The sequence below is a fragment of the Pleurodeles waltl genome, chromosome 6, assembly GCF_031143425.1.
Source record: "Pleurodeles waltl isolate 20211129_DDA chromosome 6, aPleWal1.hap1.20221129, whole genome shotgun sequence".
In the NCBI taxonomy this organism is placed as follows: domain Eukaryota; kingdom Metazoa; phylum Chordata; class Amphibia; order Caudata; family Salamandridae; genus Pleurodeles; species Pleurodeles waltl.
Genome location: NC_090445.1, coordinates 674,273,010 through 674,297,529, shown reverse-complemented (window position 1 = coordinate 674,297,529; position 24,520 = coordinate 674,273,010). Strand labels below are relative to the sequence as shown.

The following is a 24,520-nucleotide window of genomic DNA, read 5'->3' as shown; positions in this document are numbered from 1 at the left end:
AAGATGTTTTAAGGGACTATTTAAGTGAGTGCCAGTCTAGGAGCTGCAGTAGCATTTAATTTACAGGTATATCGTATACCACGTTACTAGGGTCTTCTAAGTTAATTGAATATGCCAATTAGGAGTAAGCCAGTTTTAACATGTCAAATAGCAAGAGCACAAGCACTTTAGCACTAGTTAGCAGTGGTAATGTGCACAGAGTCCTAAGCGCAACAAAAACAAATTTAGCAAAAGGTGGAGGGCAAAGGCAAAACGTTTGGGGGAAGACAACCCTAAGGTTGACAGTTCTAATGGAATAAATGGTCTGTGAGATCTCAGGCTAATCTCAGGCTAATCAGCTAAATAAACTGTCAACAAAGTGGGGACAAGAAGACATTCCTGTCATAGGCCATTCTCAATTAGGATTTTCCGTGTTAGAAGTCTGTTTTGATCTGACCCTACCTTGGCTAATTTCCTTTGATGTAGTTCCTTTACCACAGCTAATAGGCTTCTAAAGTTCAAACAGAGCACAAAAAGTATCCCTCACCAGATTAGAAAACTCAATTAGATTTTGATAAATAAGCAAGGCCAAAAAGACAAAATCCAATCAGTAGAACCGGAGATATGCACGTTTAGAGTTTTCAGTGAAAATAGCGCCAAAAAGCACAAAGCTCCAACTCTGTATATCTGGCAGCGCTGGATTGAGGCCAAGTTGCAGAATCAGGCCGACCGCAATTGAGCGTGGTCTGGCTACCTGGACCCACTTAGGCCCGCTAAACCAGAGTACCGGTTGTGGAGCGTTATGAGGTCCTAGTCGAGGATACTTTGAGCAGCCCAGGCGATGCTATGTCAAGGTCAGAGATGTGTTGCGCAGCGTCACTTCCAGGGAGATGTGATGCGAGGTCATCGTTGAGGAGGCTGTCAACAACGGACGGTTACAGTGTGGAATCCTGCATCAATGATTGGTCACGCATGGCTGGTTCTGAAGAAGCTGCAGGACTTGCAATGTGGAGTACTGTATTGTCATCAAGGGTGCCATTGATGAGAGGCTTGTGATTTGATTGCCTGCATCGAGGATGCGTTGCGCAGCAGTGGTGCCAATGAGACTACGGGCTGCAGCAACAATTGGAAGTCTTTGCAACAGGAAGCAGTGTTGGTTCTGCTTGGGGTAACAGACTGGTTAAAGAGATAGGAGAAGAATTAATTTAGACTGAGCTGTGGATTTCACAGAAGCGAGATTGGAAGGTGTTAAGCAAAATGTTGGCAGTGAGGTGGAGAATAAGGCAGTTGAAGAAAAAAAAGGGTTCAAATGTTTTGCAGACGAAAGGAAGTATATAATGGTGGGGTTAGCTGCATGTTTTTTTTATACGGATAGAACAATAGCACGTGGATATGTACCACATTGTAGTGAGTGGTTAAACCGGGAGGTTATACAGTGTTGTACAATGAAGATTAGAACAAATAGTTTCTTAGGTTGTGGCCTGCAAGGGTCAAATGAGTGGCATAAAGGGTTAGAAGATTTGGGTATGGGAATGCACTGTCGGGGGGAATGTAGGCATCAACTTGGTAAGCGCAGATATGAACATTTGTGGGGTGGCAGAGATGTAGGAAGAGCGAAACAGAGGAGTAAGTAGTGTGACAAGGTTTTTTGATTTTTGAAGAGAAGTAGACTGCAAAGTCTAAACTAAAGAAAGATGATGCAGGAAGATTGTTGCTAGTGAGTGCCAGTTGGTTAGAGTGTGATTGAAGAGATGTGATTAGAATTTTAAAGTAGGTTCACTTGCTGTTGTCAACTGCTTTGGAAACTTTACATAGAGCATATTAGTATGTTTGAAAGTTTCCTTTAGTCTTGATTGTACGCTATTTATGGGGTAGTATGTGCAAAATTGTTTAAGAGCAAAAGATGTGGAGTTCTAGTAATGGTTTAGGTCTTGATGTTTTATGGGACAGGTGTCCATTGGGAAAGCAAAAAGGACGATCTGATTGCCAATGTAAGGAAAGGAGTGTAAATCAAAGTGCCCAGTTATGTAGGGGATCTTGCTACAGATTGACTAGACATTACTAAGTTAAATATAGACAGAGTTTTTGTTGAGATATGGCTCTACGCACTCTGATGCTGGTTTTATATTCAGTCTAGGACAGTAGAAGAGGTGATGATTGATGGGTGTCTTGTATCTGCAGTGGGTATGAAACCATGGTAGGGTTGCATGGCATGGTAGCCGGGTGATGTGTGGTAGTAGAATGGGTATGAAATTGCAATGCTTTGATGCCTTGTGGATAATAAGGAGAAGTAGAAGTAAAGTGAGTGGCACTGACACTTTTCTTGTGGGAATGTACAAAGCTGATAAGTATGTTATGACTGTGTATATTGTTGGTGCAGAGGTCACTTTTGTTAGGGGAAATGTGTTGGAGGTTTTGGTCATAGTGTTGTGTAAATTAAATCACAATGAAGCAAGCACAGCAGATCATAATTACAGTGGAACAAAACTGCAGTGGAGCAAGCTCACACAGGTGTAAACTCACAGTGGAGTAAAATCGCAGTAGAGGAAAAACTCGGTGTAACATTCTCACAGTGGAGCAAGATCACAGTAGAGCAAACACAGAAGCAAATTCACATTGGAGCAGTGATGTTACTTAATGAACATTAGCAAACTTGGAAAAATCATCATTCTTTTGAGAGGGAGACATTGACTTGTGTTTAGGTAGTAGATAATTTCAGGTCACTTCTGAGGTTTTCCAGGTTATATTTTGATAGGTATTTGTTAAACGGTGTGGCACAAGTCGGAAAAGACGTGTTATTAGATCATTGAAATGTCAGAAAGAATTGTTTGATTTTGAATAGATTATAAGCAGAAGGAAATTACTTGCTGATTTTTTTTTTTTATTCCACATGCTGTAGATTGGCAGCAAGAGTCTGGAATTGTGTAGGACGCGGGAGTGTGTAGTGGGCCTTATAGATGTTGGCTAAATGTGAATTAACTGACAAATTTGTTGATCCCAATGAATGGATTAAGGTCCATAAACAGTGATTTCCTGCTGAAGAAGGTATGGTGACATGGGGTCAAGGCGCTGTCTGAGGAGTGTCTGCTGGTAATTTAGCAGCTCTTTTGGAAGATTTTTGGCAAACTGTTTTAGGAAGTAAAGTTGTTGATGTGTGGGTCTAAATATGTACCTCTTGAGAGGGGGGGGATAGTTGCTTAGTATACTAACCTGCTTCCATGAGGCCTTTGCAAGAAATAAATTGGTGGCTGGGGATGGATCACTGTGTCAATGACTAATATAATTAAACTAGTTTGTCAGAAAAACATCTTAAGATTCCACCAAACCAATTTTTTCGTAGACCTGTTTAATATGACAGGCCTTATAAGAATTTAGCCTTAGATTTTGTGTGTCTGTTGCACGTTTTGGCAGATGAAATACACAATTCAGTAATGGTGAATTTTTGTCAAAGTAGTTAGAATTCGTATGTGTAAGTTTGTTGTATTTGCAGTTATTCAATCTCGTCAACATGTCTTTGTACGTGAGGGCTTACCTTTCGGCACTAATGATGTTCAACATTTTATCTTTGACCATAAAGAAGTTACTGTACAAGTGTGCTGTAGAGCTGAAATGAGAGGCATGATATAATCCGTAATCAAAAGGGTTGGCTAATCCACCTTATTGTTAAAAAAAAGGGTAAAAATTGGTCTCACTTGTGAGAAAGATTTGCAGATGTTTTCGAAAAGAGGTTATTGTGGTATCATGGAATATTTCAATGTGTCTCTTTTCCACTTGTGGAAGGGAAGGCTACCCTTTACCAAAGAGTGCTTATTGGGCGTTGAGAAGAAAGGAAGGGAAAATAATAAAGACCTACTCACAGGAAAACATTTTGCCAAGCCGTTGTTACTCGTGAAATGCATTTCATGAACATGGCACTGTGAGACGTGATAAACGTTCTTGGGCTTCATTATCGAGAACGGTAATTTTCTAACGCTCTCTGTTCTATTGAATGCTAAAAGGTGAGCTGCACGTAGCCAGCATACGTCCCAAGGAAACCTACCTAATGTAATTATACAGTCTCCAACCTTGCTGATACAATTGGTAATGGCATAATAGAAGCAAAACATTTTCTCCCATTAAAAAGGCATGATTGTGTGATAATCTACAGTAAATCGCACAGTTTTAATGAAAGCCAGCATAGGTAGGCCAAAAACTGTCTTGAGAACATGATTCTCGGCTCCTGAAAAGAAGGTGAGACAGATGTTCTTGTACCCGTGACAAGAACACGGTTGGGCAATGTATTGCGTACTACTTAATGTTAACCCGTTCATGGAAAAAGTTATATTTGTGAAAAATTGGTAAGTGAAAAAAATATTTTTGATCCTTTACTAAATGCACTGGGCAGTTAGCTTGATGTAGTGCTGCATTAAAACTAATCCGCTGCGCCCTTTGTTCTTCAATTTCCCGCCACCTAATGCTAACTTACACAATGCAAAACGATGGTCATTACTTGTACAAAATCATTATGGCAGCACGTAGACTGCTAGTGTGAGCATACAAGTCATCAGCTTTATTGTGACCAAAACTAATCAATAGTATTGCATGAATGCCTACATTGAAGCTACCTCAGATGATCTGATAAGATACAGAAAATGCACCCGGGCATGATCAGGGACGGTGTGAAACCTCAGGACTAAATTAGGCAGGGTGTCCTTAAATGGCACCCCAACATAAATGAAAACAAATAGCATTTCAGAAAATAAGCTGTCTGAGCCAGAAGTTTACAGAACCTTACAGATCATGAGCGCCTTGAGACCCTTAAGGGTGAGTAGTTGATTTGATTTGAAAGGTGTATTAGAAATAATTCAAGAGCCTTACAGACGTCATAAATAATAGTCTAATCAGATAGCATGAGGAATTGGTGTAAGCCTCAATCAAATGCAACAATAGAATCAAATGAAGTAAAGGCAAAAGTATTTTAAGTCCAAACTATGAAACAGGCCAACAGTGGTTTAGTCTCCAAAGTCAGGAAGTCAGAAGACTGGCTCACCTCCAAAAAGTATATTTTTGTTATTAGCAGATTTACAGTAGAAATCAACTGAAATCGCTCAGTCAGCACAGGGTGAGCAAATGTAGCAATAAATTGACAATTCTTACAGTAGAGAGTTATACAACATCACCTAAGACCACAATTCTAGCACAAGCCATTACATGAATATTAATGTGCCCTATTATAACCTAATGTCATCGTAGGAGCATCAGTGCACATTTTGGTTACATATGGTGGTGTCCTAATGAGAAATGAAAACACATATTATGGATGTGTTAAACTCCAAAATAGAAGTTATTCCTAGCTCGGACCTAGTTTATCCACTCACTGTAACATACAGTTCTGTCAAGTGCAGCGTTTCCATTTTAATATAGGAATGCGCACAACGATTAACACATTTTTTATTAAATCAAAGCCGGCGTAATCACTTGGAAGACTCACATTTTGCATTGCCTACTAGCCACCAAATAGGCATTTTGAGGTGTGTTAGTCAGTTTCCCAAGTGTAGGAAATTATCATCTTTTGTGTGATGTACCTCAGCTGTTTGTCCTAACAGTTTGGCTGGCTGTATTGGCCTAGTCCTAACTTAACTTGTCTATAAGTCTCTAGTATATAGTGGACAAAGTGTACCCAGGGCCAATAGTGGACCTCAGCACCTATTATGCCATTCACCACAATAGCAAACCAAACATGGCTTCAGACTTACCCTGTGTACCCAGACTGCTCTCCTTTAGAGGTGACACTGCAGTGCGACCAATCAAACACATCCTTTTTGACAGGTAAAAACTCACTTTTAAATATTAGTAAATCATCTCTATGTAAACCTTTAAATACACTCTGTCCTACCTTGTAGCCTAAATGGTAGAGGATGTGTAGAAAATGAATATTACAATGTGAATACACTGACAAGGACCAATACAATCTATTTCACTTGTGGAAGGCCTAGCTGTCCTATGTGGAGTGCAGAATAAATACCAATACTGCTAACTTTTTGGTAAGGTATCAGCTGGAAAAATAATTAAACACCATTTTCATTAGCTAGTAACAATCCAATTCAATGGTGAGGTTGGAATTTCAACAAATACAGAAGAAAAATAACCTTTAAAAAGCTTCCATTTCCCTGCTTGAAGGTCCTTGAAACTTATTTACAGCTTATTTACAACTCATTTATTAGCTGTTCAGCGTTAGCTCAGCTAGTGTTTATCTTTGTATAGGTGTGAAATTGGTTTCAAATTCCCCTCCGGAGCAAACAATAGGCAGAACTGAAAGGGCAGAAATTTCTTCTCTAAGCACAACAGAATATGCAAGGAGTGCACTTTGGTATTCCTTCTGATAACACAGTGTGAAATCCTGCTTGACAAAACTGTTGAGCCACATGTAAAACTTTAGGCATGTGAGGAAAGTGGTGTAGTATTTGGTGTGGTTGTGAGACCTCAACATGTAATACACTCACAATACCATTTTGGGTCGAGTCAGCGTGGTTTGTAAGACATCTAGCTCAACCCCAGATATGTGTGGCTTCGAGCAGCAAGGCTTAAACAAAGGAGAAAATGTAAAGCATTTAGACAAGACAAAAAAATTAAATCACACAACACAAAAGAAATTAGACACCAATTTATAAAAATAAATCTTATTTTTATGAATTTTTAGAGTGCTCCTGATGCAAGTGATACAGGATGCTGTAAGATGCTGAGGATGCTGAGGGACTTTCTTGGGCTGCTCCTCAGTCCACGCTCTTTATTGGGTCACTTTGGCCACAGGAATCAATGTCCCTCAAAGTTCTCTTTGGTCCAGCAGAAGTCCAGGTGTCACTGGACTGCTGGTCTCAGGTCACAATGAAAAACATTATTCCTTTTGGTGAAGGCTAGCATCCTTCTTGGGCAACCAAGCTGCACTTTGATGACTCTCCCTGTTCCAGCAGACTCAGGTGCAACTTTTGAGCGTTTGGACTTGGTTTCCCCAGGTACAAGTCTATGGTCAGTGGTCAGTGGTGGTCAAGTGCTTGTTGTTACTGACTAGCCAGGATGGGCTTCCTAAGCTTCTGGGGTCCTGGTGCTGTAACAAGAAGTCAGTGGACTGACTCTTGAAGTTCACCTCTTCTGTCTGGGGCTGACGAGCGCCTTTTCCATTAGTCATGTGTAAAAATAAGATGATGGTCGTTATGCCGAACAAATCAAACATTCATCCCCAAGGATCTGGATTAAACCCATCATTTTTTTCTCACCATGCCATTCTGGTTTGGATCCAGCCATATGCCAGTCACTCTTGACTTTGCTCCCCATGGAAACAGTCCAGCCCGACCTGCCAGGCCAAGTCCTCCCTGGACCAGTAACAAGCTTCCTGTGACCAGTTTCCTGGTATCACCCCTCATCAGCCAGGCTAGCTTGACTCCATATTGGCATAGCAAGCATGAGACCCACGTCTGGGCATACCCTTCCCACTTCGGGCGACAATTGCAAAAAGAACAGATGATGGACGGGATGCTGAACAAATCAAACATTATACCTCCAGTCACAGATCTGTGTTAAATCCATTGTTTTGTTGCTTGGCATGTCATTTAAGCTTGGACCCAGCCATATGCAAATCAGTGTTCATCCTGCTGTCCATGGGAACAGTCCAGCCCAAACTGCAAGGCTAGGTCCTCCCTGGATGGGAATCAAGCATTCTGGGATCGGTTTTGGGGTATCACCCCTAATCAGCCAAACTAGCTTGAATCTGGTGGCATACTGAGCACGGAACCCATGTCTGGTCATACTACTCCCACTTAAGGGGACAATTGCAAAAAGATCAGATGATGGACGGAATGCTGAACAAATCAAACATTCATCCACAGTCACAGATCTGGGTTGAATTAATCGTTTATTTGCTCACCATGCCATTCCAGTTTGGACCCAGCTATATGCAAATCAGTCTTGAACCTGCTCCCCCTGGGAACAGTGTAGCCCACACTGCATGGCCAGGTCCTTCCTCGACCGGAAACAAGCATCCTGGGACCGGTTTCAAGGTATCATGCCTTATCAGCCAGGCTAGCTTGAACTGATGGCATAGCCAGCACAGGACCCATGTCTGGGCATACCTTTCCCACTTTGGGCGACAATTGCAAAAAGAACAGATGATGAATGGAATGTTGAACAAATCAAACTTTCACCCCAGTCACAGATCTGGGTTTAATCCATTATGGTTTTTTGCTTGCCATTCCAGTTTGGAACCAGCCATATGCAATTCACTCTTGACCCTGCTCCCCATGGGAACTGTCCAGCCCAAACTGCCAGGCCAGGTCCTCCATAAAGATAATCATAAATGTGGCATCGTCAGGCACCCTTTTCAGAACAGTTTCTGGGCCTGTGGACGATCAGAAGAAGACTGGACCTGCTGGCTGAAACCTGGAAGGAGCCCTTAAGGATTGAACCTGCTCCCTCTTGTATCTAGAACAAAAAAAAGAACTCCAAGGTTCAGTTGGCTAACATCCTATGTGACTGTACTGAGACCGCAAACTGCAAGAGGTCTTTTCCTGGAAGTACCCAGCTTACCAGTGGCAACTGCACCGGGACTGGGCCCTGCTGTTGGACTCTGCCTGGCACACTGTGAGTCTCTATGTTTTAGGCAGAGGCCTTAAAAGTGTACTCTTGCGGTTGGTTGGGGCTCAAAAAAGTAAGTCAGAAGTATAATCTTTAACCAGGACTTCTCCTTTTTGAAATGTTTTCACTTTGGTGTCATTTTGTTTATTCAATTTCACTCTAGGTTTTTAGTTGGGTTTGAGGTTCTTATTGTTTTGCATTTTTATTTTTTTACTGCTTTGGTACGGCATAAATACTTTACTCATTGGCCTAAGTTAAGCGGCCTTCTCTGTGCCATAACTACCAGGGGTTGAGCGCAGGTTAATTTATTGACTTTGAGGGGTCACCCTGACAAGGGTTGTGAATATTCCTTGAGGTAGGTAGTCACTCACCCCAGATAATAATCCAGTTTCTAACAGCTAGTAAGAGTTTTCTATCAGTCACATAGTCTCTGACTACAGACTCTGCCGCCAAGTAGTTAACTGAACAGAGTGCCAATTTGCAAATCTTTCCTTTGTAAAAGAAAATGCAGGGAACTGGTAAAAGAGAAGAGGAAATGAGAAATTAGCCTGCTGTTTTAGTTTTCTGTGCAGGAATGGTTGTGTGAGGGTAAAGTGTTAATAAACATCCCCCAATATATGTAATCCCAACGATAAGCACCTCATTATCTGCAAGACTTATAGAATGGAGTGTGTCATGCATACTTTACCTTTACAGGCCCCAGAAACGTTCCAGGATGTTGTTGCCTGTTTCTCTGAAGAGGAGTGGAAGCTTCTACATGACTGGCAGAAGGATCTTTACAAAAACGTGATGAAGGGAATCCACCAAGCCTTGAGTCCACTTGGTAAGCTTAGACTGTCTGCTTGTAAGAATTGTAAAATATTGGGTATAATTCCTGTTTCATTTTCATTGGAGCTACCTTGATAATATTTGTGCTCTGTCAAAATAAATCCAAGGCCACACTGCAATCTCTTCTCAAAGCATCTACAAGGCCTACTGTAAAACACTGTATGAGTATCATAATAAACACATCGCAACCATGGGTGCTGGAAATAATGGTGCAGTATGTGCTGTAGCACGCCTGAAATAACTAAGCTGGAGTCCTGAAGGTGAATAAGCATTAAAGATGTATTTGAATTGTGTATTTATCGTTTACCATTTGCTGTGCATTCAAAGACAGAAATCAAATAGTCTAGTTTTGTGACAAACTGCTTATTGTTCTTTTAACATCGAGACTGGTGTATACTTTTCTTTCTCTTAGTACAAAGTGTGAGGATTTTGTAATGTGAACTACGTGACAGTCTTGCTGGTGTGGAATGAAAGGCTGTAGAATGTTGTTTTCTTCTAACGCAAAAAAAGTTAAATACCTCTAAATGTACTGTACAAATATTTCAAAACATATAGGAAAGCAAAAATGAAGCACGTTTTTCTAATTCTAACTTGTGACGGTCACTAAGATTTGAATTCGATCAGAACAATTCAAGACACTTTACTTGGTGATTTATGAATGACAAATATTTGCTGAAAACCAATTTCTACACTTTACTGTTTGTGCTTTACATAGTTTTATCAGTAAAAGGGCATATTTGTGCAGATTTAGTCGTGCAGTCAATGGAAAGGTGTGCTGTCTGTAAATGACCTTGAGCATCCACACCATGCTTTAGTAATATATTTATGGCAGTGTGCTTCTAAATGCAACACCAGCTACACATTACACCCTTGCCACTCCTGCTGAATGGGTGTTGCTCATTTGTGACCAATGTTCTTAGTGATGCTTGGATGTTACAGAATCCCTATTAGTTAAGTAATCTAACATTTATTTCAGCACCCCAATTCTGAAAATTGTTTCATTACAACTGATTGCGACCGTCCTGACTCCAAAGCATGTATGTATGTGATTTGTAGTTACAGTTTATCGAATGCAACATGTCACAACCTATAGACAAAGCAGTGAATAAAATGGCTTCCTGAGTAACAGTGACAATTATCTTGTATGCAATATTTCTTACAGTACATAAGTTCCTGATCCCCAAACTCTAAAAAGATTGCCTACAAATATACCCTGTAGAAAAGTCATCATTGCTACCCTTTGTTCTCTAAAGTTAATGAGGTACAGAACTCGGCACTTCATGTACAAACATGTTTCTAGCTGAGCAGGTATGTTGGTTCTACAGATAGAGATACTATGTTTTGCAGACCAGCCATGTTTTGCTGTGGCACTTTTTGTACAGAATGGAAATGATAAGCAGTTAATACACACCAAAACGGTTGAGTACAAATCTCTGCTTGCTCAGAATCCATAAATGTTTTGGAATTGTAAATGTTAGCATACTGTTGCTCATCATGTACCTGTTGAGTCAGTTAACATCAAAGGACAACCTCCAACCTACTGCACTAACCTCCTACCCCTACATTAACTGCTCCCATCTTACCACATTAATACACAGCACCACCCTATGACTCCTTATTTAAAGCCTAAGCTGTCATAGCTGCTAAGCAGCAACATTGCGTCCATGATACCTCCGCTTTCACTGGAATTTTTACCAACATCTCCTTGCTTTCTAGGACTTACAGATTCTCTTTTAAAATTGCAGGCATGGATTCAAAACCCTTAGTGTGCAAAGTGGTGTGAGCTAAAAAGACAGAACTAACCAAATGTGTTACCATCTCTATTAGGTCCTCTTCTCTTGGCACTTTCTGTGACACGCTGAACTTCCCCAGGCTTCGTCCCATCAGCCTCTCTGAGAGACCGCCTCATTTCGCTCTGGCACAATCTTGTTCGTTCAAATTAACCCTTGGGAAATGTCTGTGCTGGCTCAAGCCCTGTCCTGACATCAAGGTCATCCGTCAGCACACACACACATTTGACAAGCCAATTCCCTCCCTGTTGTCCTGTCCTGCTGTCCTGTCAGCATCTGGTGGCTTCTTTCTAGTGGCATGCTGTGTTCCTTTAGGCTGTCTCCTCCAGTCAGTAACACAAATGAGCGATGGACTGAGATCACTCAGACCCTGTTGTGCTGTCTTGTTGTCATCCTTTGGGTAATAGGCTGAGCTTCATCAGGCCCTATGCAGGATCTTACATCTGCTCTCTCAGGTATCTACCAGACTTCTGTTTGGCCACGTCCTTCTGCTTTCTCTATTCGACCATGTACTGCTCAAATATAATTACTTCCAGGTGACTGACTGAACCATTGAGACTATGTGCTCCCTCCTGTGATTGGTTGAACTCCCTCCGTACGTGTTCAGCATTTCTCCCCCACCACTCCATTATGACAGGACGTGCTCCCTGGCCTCCTTCAAAGAGCAATACCTTCTCCCTCAGGGTCAGTTCAACTCTCTGTTCAACTACCTTTGATAACAGGCTGATCTACCTCACTTTTGGATTACAAAAGAAGCTTCCTTAGGCCCAGTATTGGTCAACATTGTTCTTTAGCCTCCCTGGTTATCATACTGTGCTCCCCTATTTTCTGTCCTTTTGTCCAAATAGCACTATTGAGTGACAACCTGAGTTCTCTCAGGACCTTTCAGTGACAGGCTAGCCCTTCTGCTCTACTTTCACCAGATAGTTCTGAATATTTGGGCTAAATTAGACCAAAACCTGCTTCTTGACCCCATTGCCTCTGCTGGTCGAGTGTAGTGATTGTCTCCTCCGTACTGTTTGTGCTGTAGTCATTCCATAGGTCAGTGATTATCTCCATTGATCAATATTAGATGCACCTCTGCAGACCACTATACACTGATTATCACTAATTAATTTGTTATGTTCTCAACAGGCCACAAACTGATTGCTACATTTGGTTAATATGCAGTATTCTCCTGCATATCAAGTTGTCGCCTATAATTCTTATAATGTATTCTTCTACAGATCAGATGACAGTGGTTGCATGCTACCAATTTTTGATGTTCACTTGCAGACCATTGTGATCATTTTGTGGTATTCCCTCTGCAGACAAGTGATTTTCTTCTCTCAACATTGCAGGTAGACTTGTCTCCTCTTATTAATTGGTTGTGTTATGCATGGTGAGGGCACAGTGATTCCCTGCTCTGATCAATAAGTCGTATTTTTGCAGGTTGAAGATTAATGGTTGTCTTTTTTGACTTGACAGTGCTTTGCAGAAGATGCAGATGTGTCTACTTTTCTTCTCTGATGAGTTGATGGTGGTCTGTAGGCAAGAGCGGCATGTTTGTCTTCTACAATGGGCCTATAGCAGTGGTTTTTATCCTGTGGTCTGGGGATCTCTGGGGGTCTGCGAAGCTTACCCAGGAGATCCACAAGAGCCTAGAAATGTAAATAATATTAACAGATTAATAAAATGTTCAGAAATAAAGAATTCAGATTGAAAATTTTAAACATTTTGTAAATATAAAGCAATTTCAAATTGTTGGCTAAAAACTGTTAGTAGCCGAAGGATTTGTGGGAGCAGTGTAAGTGCCTCAGACACAATATAGTATATATAACAAGCAAGGATGAAGGTGATGTGCTCATCTCCGCGAATCGGTTCATGTCAATTTATAACAGGAAGAAAAGTATTGATCATTCCGAAATTATGAAACAACAACAGTTTACAAAATCTTCCATTTATTGGTACTTATGTTTGTGTGCTTTTCTGTCACTGTTGCTTCCATACTGCTCTTATTCTTTAGCGGTTTAGATGATCATTGTAAACCTTGGTTAACATTTATTGGCTTTCAGTCAGCTGTGTCTCAAAGCTGATTTTGAATAATTCAGTTTACTTACATACAGCCACATGAAGAAATCTCACCGAGTACAGCTGCTGAATGTAACTAGTGAAGGGAATCTAGCTTGGAAGACACCCTTGAGCCACACACAATCAGATCATTAAAAGGACACACTGGCATGCACACACACCATCGCACCACTACACTCACACAAGCCATCACAAAAAACTGCCCCACAAAACAAACACCATTCCACCCAATCACTGTGAGGGAGGCAATCTTTTACTGCTGCTCTCCATTCTGCACCTATAAGAACTGTGCAAACCTGCAGGTGGCAGTTGTTGATCTTTGAAAGTGGTGGAGCGCAGTATTTACCTGCACAGGAGGGTGTGGGTGTTGGGGGGGTGTTTGCCCCCGATATAATTTTGGAAAAAATGTATCAAATAGTGCCTTTTAAAAGCACACATTTAACAAAAAGTATGTTCTTGTGTGCCAAGCCAGTGAAGCCTGATGCTCCACAGTAGTTGGCCCTTTTATTTGAAAATGTGCAGGAGGTACCTCCTATATGATAATAATTACCTCCACTCTGCCAGGGCCAGGATTTTGTCATGGGTGACCCCCTTATGCCATGTGTGCTCCTTTATGCCAACATTTACATACAAAACGTCAGTGCAAGAATGTTGTCATTAATGTCGTGTACAATGAGTGACCTCCCAGGGGTGTAGAATGTATAAAAACATCTACTTGTCCACAGGGCAGGTTGCTTCATAAATCTACTTGTCCTATAAAAAATCTACTTGTCCCTTTGGTGCCATGTAGTGTGGCAACAAATTCTGGCAGCAATCTCATTATCTAAGAGCTCTGATAATAGCCTCTCTGATTATGCCAGGGGTTCTACTATATTAGGGCTTGAATACTTGCAATTTCAATCCCTACTCTAGTAATTTCCTTATTTTGCCACCTTTCCGAAGATCAACATACTGGAGCTGGAGGAAGCAGTAAGCAGTAGTTACAAGGCTGGAGTGCTTTTGAGTCTGCAAACCTATTAACTTGCATGTTTCAAGGATTTTCACCAGCTCTTCTCTAATCTTTTCCCACAATGAGAAAGGTTGGAAATTTACTCCTGACAATAGCAGAAGTACAAGTTCCTGCAGTATTGGGAAAAAGTTGGTTGGAGGGAAAGTGAACTTGTAAACGCTCAATAGATTTTCACACGAGCAAATCTACACATGCAAATTTGCTCGTGCTAAAATACAGTTCACAAATATTTTCTAGGAGTACAATTTCCTGGTCTACTTCTGTAAGTTCTTGTGAATTCATGAAAGCCACTTATTCAAAGACATGTACCATGGGTGCACTTTTTTGACTTTTTTTAAGAATTGGGTCCATAATTAGGTCTGGCGTTAACAAAGACATTTTGCTTTTATTAAACTTCTATTTCTCTCTATCTCTCTTATCACTGGCTTTACTGTGAGTGATCACATTCTGCTCTTCCACAAGGAGCATATTGGCACAAAGTAGTTTTGTTCAGTGCAAGGAACTACTGTGGTAATCAGTGGTGTAACGAAACTGGAGAGAACATGAAGCCCCCCACTTTCAGACTCACTCAAGGGAGGTGCTGTGCTGAGGCTGCCCCCTGAAGTGGGGCTGCGGGGTCTTTTTTTGAGACCAAAAACGTTATTTTTCTTTTTGCCAGTGTTTGCTACAATGGTTAGGGCCTGGCAGCTCCCACAACAATGAAGTGTTACAAAAGTCATGTCAAAACAAAACACTCATTGACGAAACCAAAAGACAAAAAAAATGTCAGGTCGGTTGGCTTTGCCAGTGCTTGTTTATTTTCATGCTTCCCATAATCTTGTTGAAAATGGTTACACTAATTTTCCATTACGAATATTTTTGGGAAATAATAGAATGCATCAACATATTTGACTAAATGACGCTTCAAAGAAATAGCACCTAAAATGTCATTGTAGCAAAACGTTTTTTTTCCTACTTTCATTTTTTTCTGAACATTTTATTTTGAAAGCAAAGAATAATCACTCTTGCTTACAATCTTCTGCAAACATTTGTATCTAATCAGAGACCATTCTGGGCACATTATACTTAGCCTCATATTGTTACACTTTTCAAAGATGTGCATACAACTTTTTTTTTCCTGCAACCACTGTCATTAAAGCAGTGTCATTTTAAAACGTTTATTTACAGTGCCCACCCTAATATTGAAAGATTTTCATTAATGAACCATAAATACAAGTTCGAAGAGCAGTACCATATGGACACACATCTTATCTCAACTGCAGACAGTTCCCTTCTCTGTAACCTGGCAACCAAATGGTTTGTGCTGCAGGGGGTTGGGCCTACTTGTCCCAAAGACAAAATAAACATAAACTTGTTGCTCTTGATCCCACACCGTATGTCCCAGGCGTCGGGAAATAGGAATTCCACATCCCTGCCTCCATTTCAAAACTGACCTTTAATATTTTGCCTTGGGAACCCTGTGCACCAAAAATTATCTCTGTGCGCCAGCATTCAGGCATGGGCACACCCTAGGGACAAAAATGAATTTCAGTATAACAGTAATTTCAATCACCAGCATTTTGCCATGAATGACTCTTATGCCAGGACTTACTTCCACGCTGGCAGCTTTTTTCCATGGATATTCCTCATGCCATGAATTACCTCTACTATGTCCGGCTAGCATTTTGTCATGGGTGCCCCTTATAGCAAAAATTACCTGTAATATGCCCCAGAGCCAGCATTTTGCCATGGATATCCCTTGTGCCAAGAAATGCATCAAGTGTGCTAGAGCCAGCATTTTGACATGGGTGCCTGTCACTCAAAGGATTACCTCCAGTATGCTAGCATTTTGGCATCAATGCCTCTGTAAGCCAAGAACTACCAGCAGTATGGCAAGACCTGCAGCAGCCACATAAGCTAAGAGACACACAGACTCAATCAGTCATGCTCACTTATGTTCACTCTCTCACGCTCATTCTCACTGTTACTTGCATTCACTCATTCTTTGTCTCATTCTCGCTCTAATTCACGCTTAGTTACACTTACTGTCACCCACTCTCACTTATTCTTAAGTACACTCCCCTGGTGACTCACTTCCACTCACAAACTTTCACCCACAAACGCACAAAATATGACAGATATATGTTTTTTTATATATGTTTAACTGACCAAGTCAGTGAACTGCTCTGCCTCCCATAGCTCCACCGGCAAGTAGAGCCCTCGTTCTTCTGAACTCCTGACCTCTGTCAGGAGTTCGAGGCCCTCCTCCACCTGCATGCTCCTGCCTGCACTTCATCTCTGGTGTCTAGTAGGAAAGCTCTGCTCTTCTACTAGGCTGCCCTCTGCCTCTCTTCTCCTTTTTCCTACTTTGATCTTTGTGTGCTTTTCCTTCCGTGTACTGTCCGTTTTGTGCTCCTTTTGACTTTCGCTTCTGCATTTCACTCTTTCCTCATTTCTTTCTAGTCTTACTCTGCTCTCTCTCTCTCTCTCTCACTCTCACTCCTCTCTCTTTCCCCCGCTGATGCTGCCCCTGCCACCCTGCCCCCCTCCTCTCTCGTGCTGCATTCCCGCTGCTGTTGCTCCTGTAGCCCGCCCCTTTTTTGTGTGACGTTTTCCACCCCCGCTCCTGTCTCCCAGCTGTCCTGTCCTCCCAGCTCCCTACTAATGGCGCCCGCTGTGCGGTAGGACGAGCAACATCACTTACCTAGTCAGTGAACTGCTCTGCCTTGCATAGCTCCACTGGCAAGTAGATCCCTCGTTCCTCTGAACTCCTGACCTCTGTTAGGAGTTCGAGGCCCTCCTCCACCCGCAGGCTTCTGCCTGCGCCTCATCCCTGGTGTCTAGTGGGTGAGCTCTGCTCTTCTCCTAGGCTGCCCTCTGCCTCTCTTCTCTTTTTTCCTACTTTGTTCTTTTCATGCTTTTCCTTCCATGTACTGTCCGTTTTGTGCTACTTTCGACTTTCGCTTCTGCATTTCACTCTTTCCTCGTTTCTTTCTACTCTCACTCTGCTCTCTCTGTCTCTCACTCTCGCTTTCCCCGTCTCTCTCTCCCCTGCCGCTGCTGCCCCTGTGGCCCCGCCCCCTTCTCTCTCTCGTGCTGCATTCCCGCCGCTGCTGCCCCCACGGGCCTGCCCCCTTATTTTTCACGCCGTTTTCAGACGCCACTCCTGCCGCCCAGCTGTCCAAAGGCGCTCCTAAGAGAACCCTGTTTGCACCCGTCCGCACCTGGACCACACCCAGCGCCATCACCCTCCACGCATGCAACGCCAACTGGTCATCCATCTGCCATCAGGCCACTCTGCAGCTCACCCGCAGACCCTTCTCCTGCTGGAACTGCACATTCATCAGCCTCCACGCCAGCAACCCACCCGCCAAGGCAGGATGCAACCATCTCAGATGCATCCTACTCAACACCTGCTCCATCCACAAACATGCATCAAACTCTGGAACCTACGGCACTCAGATTCCCCAGATGTCGCCTTCTTGACCGAGACCTGGATGAACCCCTCCGCAGCGCCTGACATCGCCATAGCTATCCCGGATGGCTGCAAGATCACCCGTAGGGACCGCACCAACAGACCAGGAGTAGGCGTCGCCAGCGTCCACAGAAATACCCTCAGAATCACGACCAGCACCGAAGCCACCCTCAGTACCGCCGAACACCTGCACTTCCAGATCCACACCTATCCAAACACCGCCCTCAGAGGGACCCTGGTTTACAGACCCCCTCAGACCCAGACACTCAGTTCAGAGACTCCATCTCTGATGTTGTCAGCATGCACGCCCTCGCATCAACAGACTACCTACTCCTTGGGGACCTGAACTTCCACCTCGAGAACACCAACGACAACAACTCCACCAACCTGCTTAACAACCTCACCAACATCGGGCTCAAGCAGTTTCGTCACGACACTCACCCACTCCGCAGGACACACGCTCGACCCCATCTTCTCCGGCAGCAAACACGTCTCCTTCAGCCACACCACCGACCTCCACTGGACCAACCACCACTGCATCCACTTCACCTTCAAGAAACCCACAACGCACCACCACCCTCAGAGGATTCCCCACAGTAGATGGAACAAGGTCACTGAAGACCAGCTGATCACCACCCTCTCCCGGAACCCACCAATCGACACCACTGACGCAACCTCAGGCAGTGGATCGATGACTGTGACAGCACTCTCGCCCTGATCAAGAAACTTTCAAACAGACGCACCAACACAAAGGCCTTCTGGTTCACCACCGATCTCCCAGAACTCAAGCAAACATGCCGAAGACTCGAGAAAAAGTGACGGCAGGAACAGACGCCGGACAACCACACAGCCTTCAAGAACGCCATCCGCAGACACTACAAACTCATCTGAACCGCCAAAAGAACCGCCTTCAAAGAACGCATCGACAACAACGCACACAGCTATAAGAAGCTCTTCAACATTGTAAAGGAACTCTGCAACTCCGGTTCCAACGTCAACGACATCCTGCCATCTCAAGACCTCTGCGACTTCCTAGCCACCTGCTTCTACCGTAAGATCGCAGATATCCATGACCTCTTCAATACCCAGATCCCCTGTCAACCACCGACACCACAGACTCACTGTAGGAGGCTGGCCTGGCTTGTAGTGGGTACCAATGGTACTTACACCTTGTGCCAGGTCCAGTTATCCCTTATTAGTAGAATGTAGTAGTGTTCTAGCAGCTTAGGCTGATAGAGGTAGCTATAGCAGAGCAGCCAAGGCTGAACTAGGAGACATAAAAAGCTCATGCAATACCACTTATATAGGTACCATATCATAAGAAAGACAAATACTCAGTGTTACTAAAAATAAAGGTACTTTATTTTAGTGACAATGTGCCAAAAATATCTCTGAAGAAATATACTCCCTTAGGAAGTAAGTAACATACACAAAATATACACCAATAACCAAACCAGGTAAGTAAAACTTAGTAGAAAGTAGGGCAAACACTGTAGAATACAACAGGATGCAATAGGCCTGGGGCAACACAAACCATATACTAAGAAAGTGGAATGCGAACCATGAATGGACCCCTAGGATAGTGTAGTGTGTAGAGGATCGCTGGGAGTGTAAGAAAACACTAAGGGTGTCAAAGATACCCCACCCCAAGACCCTGGAAAGTAGGAGTAAAGTACTACTATTTCCCCAGAAACACACTAAAGTCGTGATAAGGGATTTTGCAAAGACCACAACAGGCTGCAAAGCACTGATGGCGGATTCCTAGACCTGAGGACCTGCAAAGGAAGGGGACCAAGTCCAAGAGTCGCGAAAGTGTCCAGTGGGGGTAGGAGACCACTAAACCCCTGCTGAAGGTGCAAAAATGGCTGCCTCCGGTTGGAAGAAGCTTAAGATTCTGCAATAACGAAAGGGGGTAGGAAGATCTTCTTCATGCAGAAGATGTCCCGCGGCAAGCTGGAGGATGCAGAAGGGTTTCCTTGGCAAAATACCGCAACAGGCTTTGCTAGCTGCAAGAGTCGCAGTTGGAGAAAAAGGGTGCTGCCCGGGCCCAGGAAGGACCAGGATGTCGCCACTTGGGAGAGGAGACAGAGGGGGTCCTCAGCAACGTAGAGAGCCCACGCACAGGCAGGAAGCACCTGCAGAAGTCCTTGAACATGGGTTCAAGAAGTCTGAACACGACGGTCGTCTCAACACTGCAAAAGGAGGTCCCACGACACCAGAGATCAACTCAGGGATCTGAGCATCGCAGGACAGAGTGCTGGGGACCTATGCTCGGCTGTGCTTGCAGGATTTCTCGGAAATGTGCACAGAAGCCCTTGTAGCTGCAGATCACGCGGTACACAGTATTACTACATGGAGAGGGGAGGCAAGGACTTACCTCCTTCAAATGTGGACAGTTGGACCACTGGACAGTCTGGGTCACTTGGGTCCACCACCTGTGTTCCAGGGGCCACGCTCGTCAGGATGAGCGGGGACCCAGAGTACCGGTGACGCTGAAGTTTGGTGCCTGCTGAAGCAGAGGGAAGATTCCTTCGACCCACAGGAGATTTCTTCGTGGCTTCCAGTGCAGGGTGAAGGCAGACAGCCCCCAGAGCATGCTCTACCAGGAAACAGTCAAGAAAGCCGTCAGGATTAGGCGCTATAATGTCGCTGGTAGTCTTCTTGCTACTTTGTTGCAGTTTTTCAGGCGTCTTGGAGCAGTCAGTGGTCGATCCTTGAGCAGAAGTCGAAGAGAGAAGTGCAGAGGAACCCTGATGAATTCTTGCAAGTCGTTATCTGAAGAAAAGCCCACTGGAGAGACACTAAATAGCCCTCAGAGGAGGATTGGCCACCTAGTTAGGTATGCACCTATCAGGAGGGGTCTCCGACGTCACCTGCTGCCACTGGCCACTCAGAGGCCTCCAGAGTGCCCCCACACCTCTGGATTCAAGATAGCAGAGGTCTGAGACACACTGGAGAAGCTCTGGGCACCATTCCTGGGGTGGTGATGGACAGGGGACTGGTAACTCCCCTTTCCTTTGTCCAGTTTTGTGCCAGAGCAGGGACTGGGGAGGTTCCCTAAACCGGCGTAGACTGGCTTATGCAAGGAGGGCACCATCTGTGCCCTTCAAAGCATTTCCAGAGGCTGGGAGAGGCTACCCCCTCCCCAGCCTTAAACACCTATTTCCAAAGGGAGAGGGTGTGGCACCCTCTCTCAGAGGAAATTCGTTGTTCTGCCTTCCTGGGACTGGGCTGCCCAGACCCCAGGAGGGCAGAACCCTGTCTGTGGGGTGGTAGCAGCTATAGCTGCAGAGAAAACCCTAGAGAGCTGGTTTGGCATTACTGGGGGTCCATAGTGGAACCCCCAGGATGCATGGAATTGGTTCCTCAATACCAGATTTGGAATGGGGGGGACAATTCCATGATCTTAGACATGCTACATGGCCATATTCGGAGTTACCATTGTGAAGCTACATATAGGTATTGACCTATATGTAGTGCACGAGTGTAATGGTGTCTCCGCACTCACAAAGTTCAGGGAAATGGCCCTGAACTATGTGGGGGCACCTTTGCTAGTGCAAGGGTGCCCTCACACTTTGCACCTAACCTTCAGCAAGTGAAGGTTAGACATATAGGTGACTTATAAGTTACTTAAGTGCAGTGAAAATGGCTGTGAAATAACGTGTGCCTTATTTCACTCAGGCTGCAATGGCAGTCCTGTGTAAAGGTTTGTCTGAGCTCCCTATGGGTGGCAAAAGAAATGCTGCAGCCCATAGGGATCTCCTGGAACCCCAATACCCTGGGTACCTAGGTACCATATAGTAGGGAATTATAAAGGTGTTCCAGTATGCCAATTGAAATTAGTAAAAGTGGTCACTAGCCTATAGTGACAATTTTAAAGGCAGAGAGAGCATGAGCACTGAAGTTCGGATTAGCAGATCCTCAGTGACAGAGTTAGACACTACACAGGTATACACATTCAGGCCACAAACCATGAGCACTGGGGTCCTGGCTAGCAGGATCCCAGTGAGACAGTCAAAAACAAAGTGACATACATGTAAAAATGGGGGTAAAATGCCAGCCAAGATGGTACTTTCCTACACTCACTGCCCCCCAGCCACACCAACCTGTTCTCCTGGACCACGTCAACGACGACACCATCAAAATCATGAACACCATCCACTCCGGTTCACCATCCGACCCCTGCCCTCACCACATATTCGACAAAGCGAGCTCCATCATCACACCCCAACTCCGGAAGATCGTCAACAGCTCCTTCGAGGCGGCCACCTTCCTTCAGAGCTGGAAACACGCCGAGATCAATGCCCTCCTCAAGAAACCCAAGGCAGATCCAAAGGATCTCAAGAACTTCCGTCCCATCTGCCTGCTCCCTTTCCTGGCAAAAGTCATCGAGAAAATTGTCAACAAAGAACTGACCCGCTTCCTCGAGGAGAACAACACTCTGGGCTCGTCCCAATCCGGATTCCGCAGCAACCACAGCACCAAAACCGCCGTCATCGCCGCCATCGACGACATCAGGACCCTACTTGACAATGGCGAAAATGTGGCCCTCATCCTCCTGGACTTCTCAGTCGCCTTCGACACGCACATGCCTCCAGAACGCAGGGATCCGCGACAGAGCCCAGGACTGGATCACCTTCTTCCTCACTGGCAGAACCCAGAGAGTCCACCTCCCTCCATTCTGCTCTAAAGCCACCAAGACTATCTGCGTCGTATCCCAGGGGTCGTCCCTCAGCCCGACCCTCTTTAACGTTTACATGGCTCCGCTCTCAAACATCATCCGATCACACAACCTCAACATCGTCTCATACACCGATGACACCCAGCTGATCCTCTCCCTCACCAAAGACCCCGCCACCGCCAAAACCATCCTCCACGAAGGAATGAAGGCCATCGCTGAATGAATGAAGAACAGCTGCCTGAAACCGAATTCCAACAAAACTGAGATCCTAATCCTCTGCTTCACCCAGGACGACTCATGGTACCCTGCCACACTGGGAACTGCACCAACACCCACCGACCTCGCACACAACCTGGGGTTCATCCTGGACTCATCGCTGTCAATGTCCCAGCAAGTCAACGCCGTCTCTTCTTCCTGCTTCAACACACCCCGCATGCTTCGAAAGATCTACAAATGGATGCCCACCAGAACCAGAAGGACGGTCACTCAAGCTCTCGTAAGCAGCAGACTGGACTACGGCAACACCCTCTACACAGGAACGACGGCCAAGCTCCAGAAAAGACTGCAACACATACAGAACGCCTCCGCACACCTCATCCTGGACATCCCCCGCCACAGCCACATCACAACTCACCTGAGAGACCTGCACTGGCTCCCCTTCAACAAGAGAATCACGTTTAAGCTCCTCACACATGCTCACAAAGCACTGCACAACACGGGACCGGAATACCTCAGCAGATGACTCTCCTTCCGCTGACCGTGCCCTCGCTAATGTTCCACGCATCCACAGAAGGACCGCCGGTGGCAGATCATTCTCCCACCTCGCCGCCAACATGTGGAACACTCTTCCTATCCACCTGCGACAAACACAGGACCTGCTAACCTTTGGAGACACCTCAAGACCTGGCTGTTCGAGCAGTAGCAGCACCCCCATCCCTTCATCCCTCAGCGCCTTGAGACCCTCGTGGATGAGTAGTGCGCTTTACAAATGCTGTGATTGATTGATTACCTTTTAGACTATAACAGCAGGAACTCAACCCCTTGTGCCTTCAGCACTTAAGCAATAAACCGAAAGATTGGGCCTGTGTAGCACACACACCAACCTGATGAACTGTGCAGACTCCAGCCTTCAGCCTCTTGCTTTTTAAGCTCATCCTCTCTCAACACTATAGGGTGAGGTGAGATGAATGAAGTTCCTGACCCCTCCTAACCCGTGTTAAAATTGAAGAGAGTGATGTGACAGCCCGATTGAAGTGTAGCCCCAGGCACTGCAGTGCTTAAGCTTAATGCACCAAGGGCAGCCATTACATTTAATGTTGCAGTGTTTCACCAAATAGGTGGCACCTGAGCATTTTGGAGCCCTCAGACCAGGACTAAGACATCACCTGGAAAATCTGTTCAGTGGCTGGTGTGCACACCTCCAAGCGCCTGCTCCACCCACAAGACCATATCAGTGCCCCAGGCTTCTGCTTTCAGGGATGATGATTTAAAAAAAAAATTAATTCTATTATTAGAGACCAATGAAGTAATATTCATGATTGTAATATAAAATAGGGCAAGAAACGTCCACAAGGTGGAACTTCCACTGACTCCCACTGGCTGTTTTGTTAATTTGTTTGTGTGTGTGTGGTTAAACTTGTACTTCTGCTGCATATATTCTCTGCCTGCACTATGTGTTAGAAAATGTGATTAAAATGATTTCACTATACAGATGCCAAAATGACTGACAGTGCTTATTTCAAATTCTTCCTTTCAGCTTATTGTATATGTTATTGGTTTATATATATCTTTCACGAATTTGCAGGCAGCCTACTAACCACTTGCTCACAACTTGACTCATCCTTCTCTTTTTCTGAGACTAAAGAGTACCAAGTCAGGAGTTAAATAATGATAATGTCATTAATAATAGTTCAGTTATAAACTTTGTAAAATAGTATTTAAGCATTCTAACTTCAGTACTAGCATATTTGGGGCCAAGTGCTTAACTATAGGGCAATGTGCAGGTGGATTTGTTTGATTTAATTTATTTAAGGAGACAGTAGTCTATATTTTGGCAAAACATGTTTTTGCGATCTATTTTCACAATATGCCTTCCTAGTTCT

The 24,520-nt window shown here is 44.3% G+C and overlaps 1 protein-coding gene across 2 annotated transcripts in view; it reads left to right on the top strand.

The window, feature by feature from the left end:
- LOC138300145 (zinc finger protein 615-like) overlaps positions 1–24,520 on the top strand; it is a 97,733-nt gene that overhangs the window by 11,011 nt on the left and 62,202 nt on the right. For both annotated transcript variants that reach the window (XM_069239093.1, XM_069239094.1), the window contains exon 2: positions 9,283–9,409. In XM_069239093.1, coding sequence (XP_069095194.1) covers positions 9,283–9,409 — 127 coding nt within the window. The remainder of the gene's footprint in view (positions 1–9,282; positions 9,410–24,520) is intronic.